Genomic DNA, 14,235 nt, shown 5'->3' with positions numbered 1-14,235 from the left:
TTCACTGTCAAACCCTGTATGTTTATCTCAAATAGTTACAAATAGGACTATTTAGTGCTGTCATCAGCTTTAGCCTCACTTACTAACCTGGTAATGAACTAATACCTAACTCTCTAGAGTACCTAGGTTATGTATCTGCACTGTAGCGTGTCTATCTAAGCCATAGCTGTCTTTAGTTTCCCCTAGTTGTCCCCCCAGGACCCAGTGCACCCGGGGATTTTACCATCCACATCTTGAGGCCCTCTGCTAGACTTGGCCCTGGCACACCGACATGGGATCTACTTGTCTTGGATAGAGTTGCTTCCTCTGGTCTGGGAATTAAAGTAGGGCATCTCAGTAGTTGTTGCTGTTCTATTTCCTTACACATGGATCTGGAGGAGACATGGAGTCAGGGCAATTTGAAACTCTTGGAAGTGTTATGTCTTCCAGTACAGTAGATGGTTTTGGTGATAAGTGTCAGTTTGAGATGTTTGGTTTCTGACATCTGGGAAGAGATACTGGAGAGAGAGAGACAATTGTGTGTAGGGGAGAAAGGGGGAGATGTGTGTAGCTGTAGGGCAGGCTGAGAGAGGAGAGGTTAGGAAGAGGGGAGCAGGGGTGCGTGTCAGAGCTAGCTTGACTGGCAGAAGGAACCCTGACGTTGGAGGAGCGGCAGGACCTCCGTTGCCAGAACAGCAGCGGCCGTCCCCAGATTGCCACGAACTGTCAAGTTGCAGGAACATTTCAGAAATTAAACATTCAGCCTGCCCGTAAGAACAAGACAGTAATTGCTTTTAACTTATGAATAAAATATGATTGAATGTGGGATTTAAAGAAGTGAGAAAACAACGCTTGTGTGTCTGTCAGCCTATCCATTTGTTCATGGCTGTCTCATTTTACTATGAATCCCCTCCAACCCTGGGTTGATGTGTCTTGTCATGAATTAAATATGGGGATTTGATCATGCGTCTCCCTTGGAGGGGGACAGGAAGGAGGCTATCACTAGTCTTTAGGATCCCTGCATCAAACAGTGTGTTAGACAGCTTCACACACACTGCTGGGTTGTCTCGTCTGTCCCTCACTGGCTAGGGTACTGCAGACTTTAAATATGCATTACTTGATGGCCCCTAATCCAACCCAACCTCATCACATCATATCTGACCTGCTATCACAGCTTGATTTCATGCTCCTTACCAAACATAACAAGGCTACATTGCTCTATGTGTGTGTGGGTGCTGCATGTGTGAGAGATTGAGGGGGATTGAGAGAGACAAGGAGAGAGTGATAAAGGAAGATACAGATAGAGATGAGAGACAAGGAGAGAGGGATAAAGGAAGATAGAGAGGAGAGACAAGGAGAGAGTGATAAAGGAAGATAGAAGTAGAGAGGAGGGACAAGGAGAGAAGGATAAAGGAAGATAGAGACAATGAGAGAGTGATAAAGGAAGATAGAGAGGAGAGACAAGGAGAGAGGGTGATAAAGGAAGATAGAGATAGAGAGGAGAGACAAGGAGAGAGTGATAAAGGAAGATAGAGAGGAGAGACAAGGAGAGAGTGATAAACGAAGATAGAGAGGAGAGACAAGGAGAGAGTGATAAAGGAAGATAGAGAGGAGAGATAAGGAGAGAAGGATAAAGGAAGATACAGATAGAGGGGAGACAAGGAGAGAGTGATAAAGGAAGATAGAGAGGAGAGACAAGGAGAGAGTGATAAAGGAAGATACAGATAGAGAGGAGGGACAAGGAGAGAAGGATAAAGGAAGATACAGATAGAGGGGAGACAAGGAGAGAGTGATAAAGGAAGATAGAGAGGAGAGACAAGGAGAGAGTGATAAAGGAAGATACAGATAGAGAGGAGAGACAAGGAGAGAAGGATAAAGGAAGATACAGATAGAGGGGAGACAAGGAGAGAGTGATAAAGGAAGATAGAGAGGAGAGACAAGGAGAGAGTGATAAAGGAAGATACAGATAGAGAGGAGAGAAGGAGAGAAGGATAAAGGAAGATACAGATAGAGAGGAGAGACAAGGAGAGAGTGATAAAGGAAGATACAGATAGAGAGGAGGGACAAGGAGAGAAGGATAAAGGAAGATACAGATAGAGGGGAGACAAGGAGAGAGTGATAAAGGAAGATAGAGAGGAGAGACAAGGAGAGAGTGATAAAGGAAGATACAGATAGAGAGGAGAGACAAGGAGAGAAGGATAAAGGAAGATACAGATAGAGGTGAGACAAGGAGAGAGTGATAAAGGAAGATAGAGAGGAGAGACAAGGAGAGAGTGATAAAGGAAGATACAGATAGAGAGGAGGGACAAGGAGAGAAGGATAAAGGAAGATACAGATAGAGGGGAGACAAGGAGAGAGTGATAAAGGAAGATAGAGAGGAGAGACAAGGAGAGAGTGATAAAGGAAGATACAGATAGAGAGGAGAGACAAGGAGAGAAGGATAAAGGAAGATAGAGAGGAGAGACAAGGAGAGAGTGATAAAGGAAGATACAGATAGAGAGGAGAGACACGGAGAGAGTGATAAAGGAAGATAGAGAGGAGAGACAAGGAGAGAGTGATAAAGGAAGATACAGATAAAGAGGAGAGACAAGGAGAGAGGGATAAAGGAAGATAGAGAGGAGAGACAAGGAGAGAGTGATAAAGGAAGATAGAGAGGAGAGACAAGGAGAGAGTGATAAAGGAAGATAGAGAGGAGAGACAAGGAGAGAGTGATTACGGAAGATACAGATAGAGAGGAGAGAGTGATAAAGGAAGATAGAGTTTGAATGACAAGGAGATAGTGATAAAGGAAGATAGAGAGGAGAGACAAGGAGAGAGTGATAAAGGAAGATAGAGAGGAGAGACAAGGAGAGAGTGATAAAGGAAGATAGATTGGAGAGACAAGGAGAGAGTGATAAAGGAAGATAGATTGGAGAGACAAGGAGAGAGGGATAAAGGAAGATACAGATAGAGAGGAGAGACAAGGAGAGAGTGATAAAGGAAGATAGAGAGGAGAGACAAGGAGAGAGTGATAAAGGAAGATACAGATAGAGAGGAGAGAAGGAGAGAAGGATAAAGGAAGATACAGATAGAGAGGAGAGACAAGGAGAGAGTGATAAAGGAAGATAGAGATAGAGAGGAGAGACAAGGAGAGAGTGATAAAGGAAGAGACAGATAGAGAGGAGAGACAAGGAGAGAGGGATAAAGGAAGATAGAGACAATGAGAGAGTGATAAAGGAAGATAGAGATAGAGAGGAGAGACAAGGAGAGAGGGTGATAAAGGAAGATAGAGATAGAGAGGAGAGACAAGGAGAGAGTGATAAAGGAAGATAGAGAGGAGAGACAAGGAGAGAGTGATAAAGGAAGATAGAGAGGAGAGACAAGGAGAGAGTGATAAAGGAAGATACAGATAAAGAGGAGAGACAAGGAGAGAGTGATAAAGGAAGATAGAGATGGAGAGAGTGATAAAGGAAGATACAGATAGAGAGGAGAGACAAGGAGAGAGGGCTAAAGGAAGATAGAGACAAGGAGAGAGTGATAAAGGAAGATAGAGATAGAGAGGAGAGACAAGGAGAGAGTGATAAAGGAAGATAGAGAGGAGAGACAAGGAGAGAGTGATAAAGGAAGATACAGATAGAGAGGAGAGAAAAGGAGAGAGTGATAAAGGAAATTACAGATAGAGAGGAGAGACAAGGAGAGAGTGATAAAGGAAATTACAGATAGAGAGGAGAGACAAGGAGAGAGGGACAAAGGAAGATACAGATAAAGAGGAGAGACAAGGTGTGAGGGCAGCAATAGAGAACAGCTTGTAAGTTGTCAAACACTTTGAGTGAGTGCTCTGCTCTAATGCACTGCTCTTTGGATTCACCAGCCAGAGAGAGAAAGAGATGGAGGGAGACAAAGGGAGAGAGAGAGATGGTGATTTAGGTGCTCTGTATCAGAACCAACATTGTGAAATGCAGCAAGCTATCTAAACTGGGGAGAGCCAAACAGGAAGGCTGTAAATCTATAGCCATCTGTAGCATTCCTAGCTGTGTGTATCTTTGACAAATACACTTCCCAAAAAAGGGATTACATGGAGAAATGAGCCAAACGGGATGAGATTTGCCCTGACTGGAACCAGCTGGGTTGTCAGTGGAAAGACTTAACAGGAATCAGAATAAAAGCCTGTCAATGTATGTTTTATAGCAACAAGTCCAGTGTGTTCATATAATGATGTCATATGAAGCAGCGTTATATCTTGTTGAAAGCATTTTGATCATACATTTTAAGAAGTCTCTCTTACATCTGTTGGCTATTCCCTCTGCTTGCTCGCCATACCAAATATTACCGAAGTTACAGATGCCACTACTGCTTTGAAAACTCTCACATAACAGTAGAAATCACATTTGTAAGTCACCTGCAAAAACAGTGTGGTCTAGACTGTCAGAGATGTAGTCTGTGGTAGGTACTTAGCTATTACCTCTATTCTCTTTCATTTTGTTTGAACATGATCAAAAGGTACTAAGTGCTGAAGGACTTTATCCTCAGCTGAAGAAAAGTGAGAAAACCTTTGACTGATAAAGGGATGCCATGTCTGGGTTTTACTTGACTGAAGTTTGGGATTGGTGTCTATAATTGGTTGATTTGAATTTCTTCTGCGGGATGCTTTTCCTCTCTGAGTCTCTGAGTCTTTGAGTCTCTGAGATTCTGACTATGAGGAATTTTTTAGGAGTGTAAGACCTAACATCTCACCACCATCACAGGCCAACCTAGTGTGGGGCCGAGAGACCTGTTAATACTGATAATCCCAACCAAGAGTGTGGGGCCGAGAGACCTGTTAACACTGATAATCCCAACCAAGAGTGTGGGGCCGAGAGACCTGTTAACACTGATAATCCCAACCAAGAGTGTGGGGCCGAGAGACCTGTTAACACTGATAATCCCAACCAAGAGTGTGGGGCCGAGAGACCTGTTAACACTGATAATCCCAACCAAGAGTGTGGGGCCGAGAGACCTGTTAACACTGATAATCCCAACCAAGAGTGTGGGGCCGAGAGACCTGTTAACACTGATAATCCCAACCAAGAGTGTGGGGCCGAGAGACCTGTTAACACTGATAATCCCAACCAAGAGTGTGGGGCCGAGAGACCTGTTAACACTGATAATCCCAACCAAGAGTGTGGGGCCGAGAGACCTGTTAACACTGATAATCCCAACCAGGAGAGGTCAACAGTCCACATTAGATAAGACTTATGTTCAGCCATTGCACTTTTGTCATTAAATGAGAAGGTTTTGTCATGAAATCAAATCTCTTATACGAAGGCATCTTGAGGTGTGAAAATTATCTTGATTGTAAAATCAACAGTAACACTATTTTACTTTAGATAATGAGGAAGTAATGCCTCATTGAGAGCAGAAGACAGAGAGAAAAGATGGCCTTGTATACAGCACGTCAGTGTGTTTCCTGGAACACAATGAATCACTCCTCTGGTGGTTTATTTGTGTAGGAGAGAGTGGACGTGTCTCGGGGATTTGCCAAGTGTGCTAAAGTTTGGCCAGGACACATTTGTTTATGTCGCATTACAACACATTCAGATGGGCCGGGAAACAGCGAGAGTGGAATGAGACATCCCAGATGTAATATATCTCTGCTGGATCCTTGAGTGTGTCTGCTCGGTCTGCCCTCACTGACAGACTCCTTAATTGGCTTCTGGAGGGTCCAGTTGAGTAATAAAGGTACTTTTCCTGGATTGGTGAAAGGGAGTGTAGTGCTTGGCTGTTGGGTGAGAGAGGGGTTAAGAGGGGGTAAGGCCTGTGTCCTCCCCCTGAGGGACCCATGAAACAGAGACAGTTAGCTGTTAGCTGCGTTCTGTTCATTTATTTCATTCTATCCTCACACGTTTTTCTCTGTGTCTTTCTCTGTGTTAAGCCTAGCTACATTATGTCTACCTAACTCTCCTGATGCCATTGTGACTGAGACAGTGGTTCTGTTTGTGAACACTGACGACTGTCATTCATTCAGCACCAGCCTGGATGAATGGCCTTAAGTGGTTACTGTGGCATTATCGTGACCTTCCTGGGTGTTTGTCTTCCAATCAGAATCAATGGAAGGAACACTCTGCATGGAAGCTCTATACACTGTGCTATCTAAAACCCAAAAGGGTTATTTGGCTGTCCCCATAGGAGAACGCTTTGAAGAACCTTTTTTGGTTCCAGGTAGAAACTGGGTTTGGGTTCCTTGTAGAACCCTTTCCACATAGGGTTCTATAGGGAACACAAAATATTTCTACCTGGAATGGATCTCCCATTTGAACAGCCGAAGGACCCCTTTGGAACCCTTTTTTCTAATAGTGTAGGACATGCCCATTTTGATTTGTTCTTGTTGTGCCTGACTGTACTTTTGCTTGAACACCCCACACCCCCTTGACCCCACACCCCACACCCCACACCCCCACGTGCCCCATGCTTCAACTCTGTCTAACTCTGAGTTCTAACCCTGGTGATTCTGCCCTTTGACCCCAGCTGCACCCCAGTTCGTCATCAGGCCGCGGGACCAGATCGTGGCCCAGGGTCGCACCGCAACCTTCCCCTGTGAGACCAAGGGCAACCCACAGCCTGCAGTCTTCTGGCAGAAGGAGGGTAGCCAGGTAAACACCTCTCAATGACCCATAGCAGGGCTAGGAGCTTTTCCTGAACAATCCACTTGACCAGGAAAAACATGGTAAGGAAAAACTACTGGTCTGTAAAACATCTTGGACCAGTCTTCAACTACTGGTCCTGTACTGTAAAGAACTGTACAACAGCTTGATCCAGTCTTTAACTTCTGGTCCTGTACTGTAAAGAACTGTAAAACAGCTTTGTCCAGTCTTCACCTACTGGTCCTGTACTGTAAAGAACTGTACAACAGCTTGATCCAGTCTTTAACTTCTAGTCCTATAGTGTAAAGAACTGTAAAACAACTTGATCCAGTCTTCAACTACTGGTCCTGTACTGTAAAGAACTGTACAACAGCTTGATCCAGTCTTTAACTTCTGGTCCTGTACTGTGAAGAACTGTAAAACAGCTTAGTCCAGTCTTCAACCACTGGTCCTGTACTGTAAAGAACTGTAAAACAGCTTGGTCCAGTCTTCATCTACTGGTCCTGTACTGTAAAGAACTGTAAAACAGCTTAGTCCAGTCTTCATCTACTGGTCCTGTACTGTAAAGAACTGTAAAACAGCTTGGTCCAGTCTTCAACCACTGATACTATACTATACTGTAAAGAACTGTACAACAGCTTGATCCAGTCTTTAACTTCTAGTCCTATAGTGTAAAGAACTGTAAAACAACTTGATCCAGTCTTCAACTACTGGTCCTGTACTGTAAAGAACTGTACAACAGCTTGATCCAGTCTTTAACTTCTGGTCCTGTACTGTGAAGAACTGTAAAACAGCTTAGTCCAGTCTTCAACCACTGGTCCTGTACTGTAAAGAACTGTAAAACAGCTTGGTCCAGTCTTCATCTACTGGTCCTGTACTGTAAAGAACTGTAAAACAGCTTAGTCCAGTCTTCATCTACTGGTCCTGTACTGTAAAGAACTGTACAACAGCTCGGTCCAGTCTTTAACCACTGGTCCTGTACTGTAAAGAATTGTAAAACAGTTTAGTCCAGTCTTCACCTACTGGTCCTGTACTGTAAACAACTGTAAAAGAGCCAGGTCCAGTCTTCAACTACTGGTCCTGTACTGTAAAGAACTGTAAAACAGCTTGGTCCAGTCTTCATCTACTGGTCCTGTACTGTAAAGAACTGTAAAAGAGCTTGGTCCAGTCTTCAACTACTGGTCCTGTACTGTAAAGATCTGTAAAACTGCTTGGTCCAGTCTTCAAACACTGGTCCTATACTATACTGTAAAGAACTATACAAAAGCATGGACCAGTCTTTAACCACTGGTCCTATACTGTAAAGAAGTGTAAAGCAACTTGGTCCAGTCTTTAACTACTTACTGGTCCTGTACTGTACTGTAAAGAACTACACAAAAGCGTGGTCCAGTCTTTAACTACTGGTCCTGTAGTGTAAAGAACTGTAAAACAGCTTCGTCCAGTCTTCAACTACTGGTCCTGTACTATAAAGAACTGTAAAACAGCTTGATCCAGTCTTCAACTACTGGTCCTGTACTGTATTGTGAAGAACTGTAAAACAGCTTGGTCCAGTCTTGAACTACTGGTCCTGTACTGTACTGTAAATAACTGTACAACAGCTTGGTCCAGTCTTGAACTACTGGTCCTGTACTGTACTGTAAATAACTGTACAACAGCTTGGTCAAGTCTTTAACTACTGGTACTGTACTGTAAAGAACTGTAAAACAGCTTGGTCCAGTCTTGAACTACTGGTCCTGTACTGTACTGGAAAGAACTGTACAATAGCTTGGTCAAGTCTTTAACTACTGGTCCTGTAGTGTAAAGAACTGTAAAACAGCTTTGTCCAGTCTTCAACTACTGGTCCTATACTGTAAAGAACTGTAAAACAGCTTTGTCCAGTCTTCACCTATAGGTCCTGTACTGTATAGAACTGTGAAACAGCTTGGTCCAGACTTGAACTACTGGTCCTGTACTGTACTGTAAAGAACTGTAAAACAGCTTGGTCCAGTCTTTAACTACTGGTCCTGTACTGTAAAGAACTGTAAAACAGCTTGGTCCAGTCTTCAACTACTAATCCTGTACTGTAAAGATCTGTAAAACTGCTTGGTCCAGTCTTCAACCACTGGTCCTATACTATACTGTAAAGAACTATACAAAAGCATGGACCAGTCTTTAACCACTGGTCCTATACTGTAAAGAAGTGTAAAGCAACTTGGTCCAGTCTTCATCGACTAGTCATGTACTGTAAAGAACTGTACAACAGCTTGGGCCAGTCTTTAACTACTGGTACTGTAGTGTAAAGAACTGTAAAACAGCTTTGTCCAGTCTTCATCTACTGGTCCTGTACTGTAAAGAACTGTAAAACAGCTTGGTCCAGTCTTCAACTACTGGTCCTGTACTGTAAAGAACTGTAAAACAGCTTGGTCCATTCTTCAACTACTGGTCCTGTACTGTACTGTAAAGAACTGTAAAACAGCTTGGTGCAGTCTTCAACTACTGGTACTGTACTGTACTGTAAAGAACTGTAAAACAGATTGGTCTAGTCTTCAACTACTGGTCCTGTACTGTACTGTAAAGAACTGTACAACAGCTTGGTCCAGTCTTTAACTACTGGTCCTGTACTGTAAAGAACTGTAAAACAGCTTGGTCCAGTCTTTAACTACTGGTCCTGTACTGTACTGTAAAGAACTGTACAACAGCTTGGTCCAGTCTTTAACTACTGGTCCTGTACTGTAAAGAACTGTAAAACAGCGTGGTCCAGTCTTCACCTACTGGTCCTGTACTGTACTGTAAAGAACTGTAAAACAGCTTGGTCCAGTCTTCATCTACTGGTCCTGTAGTGTAAAGAACTGTAAAACAGCTTGGTCCAGTCTTCATCTACTGGTCCTGTAGTTTAAAGAACTGTAAAACAGCTTGTTCCAGTCTTTATCTACTTGTCCTGTAGTTTAAAGAACTGTAAAACAGCTTGGTCCAGTCTTCATCTACTTGTCCTGTAGTGTAAAGAACTGTAAAACACCTTGGTCCAAATCAAATCAAATCAAATTTTATTTGTCACATACACATGGTTAGCAGACGTTAATGCGAGTGTAGCGAAATGCTTGTATTCTTGTAAATACCTCTATATTTACAAGAATATTCAGTGTTTTTTCATCCAGTGTGTGTCCACCATGCTTTATTTATGACTAGCAGTTATTACTGTGTTACTGTACTGTCTAGTGTAATCAGCACACACACACCACTTAGATTGGATAGTAACCATGCCGTTGGCTGTGTGGGGAGGACTCTGCTGTGTCTATTATGTCCGTCTGTGTGACATACGCACGCGCTCACTACCTCCCATCAGTATCTCTGACACACACACAACACACCAGATACTCCTTTGTGTGACCGGGGAGGAGGTAATCAGTTCCCATGACACTGTGCTGATAACAGTGATCCTACCCTCACACAGAGCAGAGCAGATAGCCCTTCACATGGCTGGTCCTCACAGTCCACACAACAACAACAGCAGTAATTAGGAGCCTGCCAGGACCCGTAGATGAACCAGGGATATGATGCAGCTCTGGCTGGGAGGCACGCACACACACACACGCACACACACACACACACACACACACACACACACACACACACACACACACACACACACACACACACACATATGCACACACACACACACACACACACACACACACATATGCACGAGCGCACACACACACACACACACACACACACACACGCACACATACACACTCACATATGCACGCGCGCGCACACACACACACACACACACACACACGCACACACACACACTGAGCCTGAGGCCAGACAATTACAGCAAAGTGCCACTCAGAGATTGGAGAGGGGTGGAATACACATTTGCATGCAACACACTCACACCGATACCGAACACACAGGCACACTTGCTGAAACCTATTCTCAGCCCATTCTCACATCAAAGTAAGTGATGAATCCTATCTGACTCACTGCAACAGGGCATACGAGCATGTACATACAAAGATCAACATTCATTTACACCAGTATCCTCTCAGTAAATAGACTCCCATGTACTGGCACTGAGCCCCAGGTCTTTTACATTGATTTCACAATAGCCGGAGTCACACCACTATGTTCCCTCTCTCTGTCTCGGTTTATTGATGCTTCATACATTTTCTATCCCCATCGCCCTCTCTAACTCTCTCTTTCTCTCTCTGTCTCTCTCTCAATTCAATTCAATTCAAGGGCTTTATTGGCATGGGAAACATGTGTTAACATTGCCAAAGCAAGTGAGGTAGATAATATATAAAGTGAATATATAAAGTGAAATAAACAATACAAATGAACAGTAAACATTACACATTCAGATGTTTCAAAACAATCAAGACATTACAAATGTCATATTATATATATACAGTGTTTTAACAATGTACAAATGGTTAAAGGACACAAGATCTCTCAGTCTCTAACTCTGTCTCTCTCTGTCTCTGTCTCCCTGTTTCTCTGTCTCCCTGTTTCTCTCTGTCTCTCTGTCACCCTGTCAATTCAATTTCAATTCAATTCAAGGGCTTTATTGGCATGGGAAACATGTGTTAACATTGCCAAAGCAAGTGAGGTAGACAACATACAAAGTGAATATATAAAGTGAAAAACAACAAAAATTAACAGTAAACATTACACATACAGAAGTTTCAAAACAGTAAAGACATTACAAATGTCATATTATATATATACAGTGTTTTAGCAATGTACAAATGGTTAAAGGACACAAGATAAAATAAATAAGCATAAATATGGGTTGTATTTACAATGGTGTTTGTTCTTCACTGGTTGCCCTTTTCTCGTGGCAACAGGTCACAAATCTTGCTGCTGTGATGGCACACTGTGGAATTTCACCCAGTAGATATGGGAGTTTTTCAAAATTGGATTTGTTTTGAATTCTTTGTGGATCTGTGTAATCTGAGGGAAATATGTCTCTCTAATATGGTCATACATTGGGCAGGAGGTTAGGAAGTGCAGCTCAGTTTCCACCTCATTTTGTGGGCAGTGAGCACATAGCCTGTCTTCTCTTGAGAGCCATGTCTGCCTACGGCGGCCTTTCTCAATAGCAAGGCTATGCTCACTGAGTCTGTACATAGTCAAAGCTTTCCTTAATTTTGGGTCAGTCACAGTGGTCAGGTATTCTGCCGCTGTGTACTCTCTGTTTAGGGCCAAATAGCATTCTAGTTTGCTCTGTTTTTTTGTTAATTCTTTCCAATGTGTTAAGTAATTATCTTTTTGTTTTCTCATGATTTGGTTGGGTCTAATTGTGCTGTTCTCCTGGGGCTCTGTAGGGTGTGTTTGTGTTTGTGAACAGAGCCCCAGGACCAGCTTGCTTAGGGGGCTCTTCTCCAGGTTCATCTCTCTGTAGGTGATGGCTTTGTTATGGAAGGTTTGTGAATCGCTTCCTTTTAGGTGGTTGTAGAATTTAACGTCTCTTTTCTGGATTTTGATAATTAGTGGATATCGGCCTAATTCTGCTCTGCATGCATTATTTGGTGTTCTACGTTGTACACGGAGGATATTTTTGCAGAATTCTGCGTGCAGAGTCTAAATTTGGTGTTTGTCCCATTTTGTGAAGTCTTGGTTGGTGAGCGGACCCCAGACCTCACAACCATAAAGGGCAATGGGCTCTATGTTTGATTCAAGTATTTTTAGCCTGTCTCTCTCTCTGTCTCTCTCTCTGTCTCTCTCTGTCTCACTCTCTGTCTCTCTTTCTTTCTCACTCTCTCTCTGTCTCTCTCTGTCTGTCTCTCTCTCTGTCTCTCTCTCTCTCTCCCTCTCTTTGTCTCTCTGTCTTTTTGTCTCTCTGTTTCTCTGTCTCTCTCTGTCTCTCTGTCTCTCTCGCTCTCTCTCTCTGTCTCTCTGTCTCTCTGTCTCTCTCTCTCTCTCTCTGTCTCTCTGTCTCTCTGTCTCTCTGTCTCTTTGTCTCTCTGTCTCTCTGTCTCTCTGTCTCTGTCCCTTTGTCTCCCTGTCTCTTTGTCACTATGTCTCTCTGTCTCTCTGTCTCTCTGTCTCTTTGTCTCCCTGTCTCTCTGTCACTCTGTTTCTCTCTGTCTCTGTCTCTTTGTCTCCCTGTCTCTTTGTCACTATGTCTCTCTGTTTCTCTGTCTCTCTGTCTCTTTGTCTCTCTGTCTCTCTGTCTCTCTGTCACTCTGTTTCTCTCTGTCTCTGTCTCTTTGTCTCCCTGTCTCTTTGTCACTATGTCTCTCTGTTTCTCTGTCTCTCTGTCTCTTTGTCTCTCTGTCTCTCTGTCTCTCTGTCTCTTTGTCTCTCTGTCTCTCTGTCTCTTTGTCTCTTTGTCTCTCTGTCTCTCTGTCTCTTTGTCTCCCTGTCTCTCTGTCTCTCTGTTTCTCTGTCACTCTGTTTCTCTCTCTATCTGTCTCTCTGTCTCTATCTCTGCCTCTCTGTCACTCTCTCTGTCTCTCTCAATTCAATTCAATTCAATTCAATTCAAGGGGCTTTATTGGCATGGGAAACATGTGTTAACATTGCCAAAGCAAGTGAGGTAGATAATATACAAAAGTGAAATAAACAATTAAAATGAACAGTAAACATTACACATACAGAAGTTTCAAAACAATAAAGACATTACAAATGTCATATTATATATATATATATATATATATATATATATATATATATATATATATATATATATATATATATATATATATATACAGTGTTGTAACAATGTACAAATGGTTAAAGTACACAAGGGAAAATAAATAAGCATAAATGTGGGTTGTATTTACAATGCTGTTTGTTTTCACTGGTTGCCCTTTTCTTGTGGCAACAGGTCACAAATCGTGCTGCTGTGATGGTACACTGTGTAATTTCACCCAGTAGATATGAGAGTTTATTAAAATTGGATTTGTTATCAAATTCTTTGTGGATCTGTGTAATCTGAGGGAAATATGTCTCTCTAATATGGTCATACATTGGGCAGGAGGTTAGGAAGTGCAGCTCAGTTTCCACCTCATTTTGTGGGCAGTGAGCACCTGTCTTCTCTTGAGAGCCAGGTCTGCATACGGCGGCCTTTCTCAATCTATCTCTCTCTCTCACTGTCTCTCTCTCTGTCTGTATCTCTCTCTCTCTGTCTCTCTGTCTCTCTCTCTGTCTGTATCTCTCTCTCTCTGTCTCTCTGTCTCTGTTTCTCTGTCTCTCTCTCTGTCTCTCTGTTTCTCTGTCTCTCTCTGTCTCTGTCTCTCTCACTGTCTCTCACTGTCTCTCTGTCTCTCTCTGTCTCTCTGTTTCTCTCTGTCTCTGTCTCTCTCTGTCTCGCTCTCTCTCTGTTGCTCTGTCTCACTCTCTCTCTGTCTCTCTGTCTCTCTGTTTCTCTGTCACTGTCTCTCTGTCTCTCTCACTATCTCTTTCTCTGTCTCTCTCTCTTTGTCTCTCTCGCTCTCTGTCTCTGTTTCTCTGTCTCTTTATTTCTCTGTTTCTCTGTCTCTCTATTTCTCTGTTTCTCTGTTTCTCTGTCTCTCTCTCTCTCTCTCTCTGTCTCTCTCTGTCTCTCTCTGTCTCTCTGTCTCTCTGTCTCTTTATTTCTCTGTTTCTCTGTCTCTCTCTCTCTCTCTGTCTCTCTCTGTCTCTCTCTGTCTCTCTGTCTCTTTATTTCTCTGTTTCTCTGTTTCTCTGT

The 14,235-nt window shown here is 42.9% G+C and overlaps 1 protein-coding gene across 7 annotated transcripts in view; it reads left to right on the top strand.

Moving 5' to 3' along the window:
• Positions 1-14,235, top strand: part of robo2 (roundabout, axon guidance receptor, homolog 2 (Drosophila)) — a 388,246-nt gene that overhangs the window by 273,053 nt on the left and 100,958 nt on the right. For all 7 annotated transcript variants that reach the window (XM_042296388.1, XM_042296384.1, XM_042296385.1 and 4 more), the window contains exon 8: positions 6,463-6,587. In XM_042296388.1, the coding sequence (XP_042152322.1) occupies positions 6,463-6,587 (125 nt within the window). The remainder of the gene's footprint in view (positions 1-6,462; positions 6,588-14,235) is intronic.

This window comes from Oncorhynchus tshawytscha, linkage group LG13 (genome assembly GCF_018296145.1).
Source record: "Oncorhynchus tshawytscha isolate Ot180627B linkage group LG13, Otsh_v2.0, whole genome shotgun sequence".
In the NCBI taxonomy this organism is placed as follows: Eukaryota; Metazoa; Chordata; class Actinopteri; order Salmoniformes; family Salmonidae; genus Oncorhynchus; species Oncorhynchus tshawytscha.
This window is presented reverse-complemented; position numbering and strand designations above follow the sequence as displayed.